Source organism: Gorilla gorilla, chromosome 9 (assembly GCF_029281585.2).
Source record: "Gorilla gorilla gorilla isolate KB3781 chromosome 9, NHGRI_mGorGor1-v2.1_pri, whole genome shotgun sequence".
In the NCBI taxonomy this organism is placed as follows: Eukaryota; Metazoa; Chordata; class Mammalia; order Primates; family Hominidae; genus Gorilla; species Gorilla gorilla.
The window spans coordinates 128,105,854-128,111,330 of NC_073233.2; the positions used below are offsets into that span (position 1 = coordinate 128,105,854).

At 53.3% G+C, this 5,477-nt stretch overlaps 1 protein-coding gene across 1 annotated transcript; it reads left to right on the top strand.

Moving 5' to 3' along the window:
* Positions 1-4,182: 4,182 nt before the first annotated feature.
* Positions 4,183-5,153, top strand: LOC101146468 (uncharacterized). Its single transcript, XM_004052286.5, is given in 2 exon segments — positions 4,183-4,204; positions 4,207-5,153. Coding segments are annotated over 2 exon segments (969 nt in total).
* Positions 5,154-5,477: the final 324 nt, after the last annotated feature.

A 5,477-nucleotide genomic window follows, 5' to 3' on the forward strand; every position in this document is an offset into this window, starting at 1 on the left:
TATGAATGATATGTACTAGAGACTCTGGACTCTGTCATATACCTTTGAAGAGTAATTTTTTTCTTTTTTTAACTTTTATTTTAGGTGTGGGGGTACGTGTGAAGGTTTGTTACATAGGTAAACACGTGTCATCGGTGTTTGTTGTACATATTATTTCATAACCCAGGTATTAAGCCCAGTACCCAATAGTTATCTTTTCTGATCCTCTTCCTCTTCCTACCCTCCCTCTCAAGAAGACCCCAGTGTCTGTTCTTTCCTTCTTTGTGTTAATAAATTCTCATCATTTAGTTCCCACTTAGAAGTGAGAACATGCAGTATTTGGTTTCCTGTTCCTGCATTAGTTTGCTAAGGATAATAGCCTTCAGCTCCATCCATGTTCCCATAAAAGACATGATCTTGTTCTTTTTTATGGCTGCATAGTATTCCATGGTGTATATGTACCACATTTTCTTTGTCCAATCTGTCATTGATGGGCATTTAGGTTGATTCCATGTCTGTGCTATTATGAATAGTGCTGCAATTAACATTCGTGTGCATGTGTCTTTATGGTAGAATGATTTATATTCCCCCAGGTATATACTCAGTAATGGAATTGCTGGGTCAAATGATAGTTCTGCTTTTAGCTAGAAGAGTAATTTCTACTGCAGCAGTTAGTTAACTTGGCTAGACTCAAACTCCAAACTCTGCCTCTCCTGTGGTGAGTAACATTTGAAACCTTGCTCAGTTCCTTCAGCTTCTAGCTGCTGCTTTTTTGCCAGGCTGCCTGGGGTCTCCCTCATGCTTGACAGTTTAGCTTAATAGCTTAGCAATCAACCAAGGATTTGAGCAGATTTTACATTAGATTTTAGGGTTCACGCCCTCTGCGGTTCCCTCCCTTTCAGCATTCCCAATTTTCTGATTGCTCTGCCTGATACCTCAAACTAGTAAGTCTGCAGCTTCTGCCACTGAACCCGCCCATGTGGTATGCCCTCAGAAAAAGGCTGCAAACTCCTAAGTCTCATTCTTTGCAGTTCATTTTTTCATGGGCGGACATCCCTTCAGTTTCTGCCTGCATTTAATCATTCTCCAATGTCTTCAAATAAATGGGTTTTTAAAAATATTTTGTCTAGATTTTATCATTGTTATCTGCTGCTGGTGGCTGCTTGGGGAGGAGAGAGGGAAGGAGGAAGGGTTAGTACAACAAAGCTATTCTTCCATTACCGGAAGCCAGAACTTTATTGTCCCTTTTACACAGTAGGAAACTGAGGCCCAGAGAACCAATGTGACTGGCCCAAAGTCTTGTGGCTAATAATCAACTTTAATATCCAAGTCTTGGTATCGTTGATTGATGGGGGCAGGTGATCCTCTGATTTTTTTCTATCTTGAAATGCCTCCATCTACCTCTCTCTTCTCACCCCTCAGACAGATTTACCCTGGATCTTGTGTGAAGTGTGAACACCTTACTAACTGTCCATTCACAAACTGCACTTGCCTTTTTCTTCAGTTGTAAGTACAACTGATGGGGCATGATGGTGGCTGTTGGCCATACAGATGCTGGGTAAGACCCGTGGTAGGGATAGTGATGCTACCAGTAGCACCCTGGCCATAGCAGGGAGTTGATTACCAATTGTACTGGGAAGGCAGAGAGGGGTACTGTAAACAGGATCTTGGGCCATTAGTGTTGAGTTTGGTCCTGAATCTGCTGCATAATCATTATGAGACCTAATACAATTCTAATTATCACTCTAAACGTCAGTTTCTTATGTGTGTAGTTGAATGATAATTCACAGTAGTATGGTGTTGTTCTGAAGATCAAACAGAGGAGCATATATGGTTTGTAAACTAAAGTTCAAAAATATGAGTCCTCCTAGTTGTTATCAGTGCCTGGTGAGGATGGCGGATGGTGAACCTGGCCACACAGGCACAGCAGTTATTGCCAGCAACCGGGACAGAGGGAAGCCTCTGGGGTAATTCTCCGAGAGTTAAACTGGGTAGTGAAACCCATACAGGAAGGGTATAGAGGTGGCCCAAGAGACCATCCGTAAATTTGAAGCTGAAAAGATTTGGAAACGTCCAAGTTTAGTCACAGCGACAAGGGTGTATACAGACAGGCAGGACTGGTCTGTGATCATAACTGGAACTAAGAAGCCCAGGCGTTTGAGCCCTGTTTGGTCATCAAAATGTGATGGCTGGCAGGAAGCCAGAAAAAGAGACGGAATGCTTCCATGCGATCCCGCAGTTCCTGTGGGAGCCCCACCGCATATCTGGTGAACAGGGACACTTCAGGCACCAGCGAGGCATGTTCTGTTGGAGGACAGGGAACTTCAGGGGGCCTCCCTGAGAACTTCCGGTGACACTTCACAAGGATGGATGAACCATCATTTGTTCTGAACCCAAGCCCACTGAGGAGCCAGGAGACCTAGTCAGCATCCCGGAGAAGCACCATATTTGGCAGACCCGCATATTGGACACTCTCTCCATTCATCACAGTCACAGCTAACATGCTCGGCACAGGCACCGTTCTAGCATGTGTGTGTGTGTCTGCCAAATATTTGTGAGGGTGTCTCACAACAGCTCTGTGAGAACCTTACATACTACATTGACGTTATACTTTCTTTTCAGTCTCCTGGAAGTTTGTTTATCATTAATCAGTTCCTCGAAGACAGACTGCCTCTGACTCTACAGACAGAAGCAAGCTTCGGGGTCTGAAAGCAATGAACGGACTACAGATTGTGGCGACCCCAGCCACCACATACACACTCTCGGGGGCTGCTCCCTTTTGAGGGCCTGACGTGGGGTCCAGGCAGGCACCCGACTGGACGTCTCTACATTGGCTGTGGACATAGTGGTGCTAGTGATGGTCACAGCTTACCCATGATCTGGCACATCTGGTGGGAGCCTCAGGCCGGGGGTGGGGAAGGGATCTCTGCGAAGGGAGGGGGTCTGCAGTCCAACAAGTGATGGCCTGGGGCGGCTTCAGGGAGTAGGGAGGGGCTGGACCGACGCCCGAATCCCACATATATGTGTAATGCATTGGAGTCTGCACTTGCGTGACCCTGTCACCGTCACCTCCTGGACTTCTCAGGAGTCTCCTGGTTGCTCTCCGTAGGGCAACTCCAGCTCATTCCAAGTCACCCTCCACCCAGCAGCCAGAGGGATCTTTCCGAACATAAATTCCCTCTCGCCACCACCTCCCTACTTCACACCCTGCCCAAGTCCCTTCAGTAGAGAGACCCAGGCCTGGAGACTGTACAAAGCCCTGCAAAGTCTGGCCCCGCCGCCGCACCCTCGGAGCCCAGCGCTGAGAGGGCGCTTAGTGCGTGAGCTACCGTCGTTCCCCGCGACTCAGCCGAGCGGCATCCGCACACCCTCCTAGCCTAGGAAGCGCATCGAGGGAGCCCGCTCAAGCTGAAGCGCTGCACGAGCTGTGTCTTCCTTCTCTCCGCCGCGAATGCGGGCAGGATGCGAGCAAAAGACCCGGCAAAGAGGGCGCCGAGGGGGCGCAGCCGGGGCGCTGGGCGGACCCAGAGGGGACATGGAGAGGAACGCGGAAGGTACGCGGTCGAGACGGGGAGGTGGCGCGGGGCGGGACATGGTGAGCGACCCGAGGGGCGCGCGGACGGGGCTCGCGGACGTAGAGCAGTCGAGGCGCGGTGGGGGAGCGCGCCCCCGTGTGGCCAGGCGGGGAGGCGCCACGGCCGGGGCCGTGGGGGCGATGGGAAGCGCTCCGCGTCCGGGCTCTCAGCGTTCCCTGGCCTGCCCCGGCTCGCTAGGCTTTGATGGCTGCTTCCGCTCCCCATAAAGGCCTGTTTCATGGCCAACGCCGGCATGGGCTTTACGTCTGCCCTCGGGCTCCCTGCGGGCTGCAGAGGGCAGCGGTGAAATCCCCTGTCCGGCCAGGCTGTTCTTGCTCTAAAGGGAGGCCCAGGGAGTGTGTGCGGGCGGCGTGCTCCGTGCTGGGCTCTGTGCCGAGCCCTATTCATTGCATATCCCAGTTTCTGTCTCTGGGTGCGTTTCCCTGGCCCTGGCCACTTCCCCTCTTTGAGCGTCGGCACTGTGTTTATTAGTTCATTTCCCATCCCCACACCAAGCACTGCCTGGCACAGAGCAGGCGCTCGGCAAAGGCTTGCGGGATGCGCAGACCAGCTCGTTTAATGCTTGCAGGTGCCCTCTGCGGTGGGCATTACTATTTCCACCATCCTCATGATGGATCTGGAATCCACGGGGTCCCCTGCCCAGGATCGTGCAGCCTGTGGAAGGCAGCAGGCGCCGGGATGCCGAATGGATTGAATGAGCTTCTCGGGGATTCCCTGGGCTTGGTGAACGGAGAGCCCACCCTGACGGTCAGGCCTAACCCCACCGCCAATAACAGAGCAGCCCTAGGTGGAAGTGGGCTGCCTGTGCCTGGCACTGGGAGCGGCAGAGGCGGCCGCCGCTGTGGAAGTAGCGCCCGCAGTGCCAAGCTCCTGTGCCTGGGAGGACGCGGGCACTGGGCGACCTGCAGTCGGGGCTGCCCCCAGGCAGGGCTCCCTGGCTTTCTCACAGCGCGGCTCGCGGGAAACGACGCTGCCCCATGGCACAGTGAAGTAAGGCGATGGCTGCTCTCAGCCAGAGGCGGGGCTGGGGGAGGGGGCCAGAGATGCCCCGGGAGCCCCTGGACCCTCTGGAGGGTCGGGTGGGGGAGGGGAGATCTCTGTCTTGACCACACACTTGTACCCCATTCTTGGCACACCGGGATACCTTGCCTGCAGGTAGTGCTCTGCTCTCGGGGAGAGGGCACAACCTCTAATCCTCTGACCGAGGCTCTCTGCCTCTCACAAGAAGCCCCCAACACACTGGTTTTCCTCACAGCCTGCCCCAACTGCTCATCGGAACCTGCAGCCCCCTTCCCTGCCCCAACTGTCCCTCTGCGGACCCCATTACCCTACTTTCTGTCGAGCCCAACTGCCCTATCCTTTATACAGGCTGTCGGGGGCAATGGTGGTGAGCATGGGCTATGGAGTCAGATTGCCTGGGTTCAAATCCTGGCTCTGCTATCTTCTGACTGTGTGACCTTGGGCCAGTTTCTTTATTTCTCTGCCTCAGTTTTCTCATCTGTAAAATTGACGGGATGGTGGCATCTGTCTCATAGAGTGTCTGTGAGGGTAGCGGGCACACTGCCACAGGCACAATGAGCGTCAGCTCTTGTTGCCAACCTCCCCCCACAACACACACAGCTTAGTAACTCTACCCTCACCCAACACATAACACCTAGCTTGTCCCTCATAATGAGCTCTCAGCCTAAATCAGTGCCCTCAGCAAACCTGTGGCGCAGGGCACGTGTTGGGGTAGGCAAGATCCTGGGAAAGACTCACTGACTCCACCGAGGCAGCACTGGCTGCAGCTGGGATTGGCCCAGACATTTAAGAGCCGAGGACTAAGCAATGCCTGCATTGCCTGCTATGTGCATATGTCCAGCAGGACGGCAGTGTCAGGCCACTGGCCAGTGGGGACCAGCC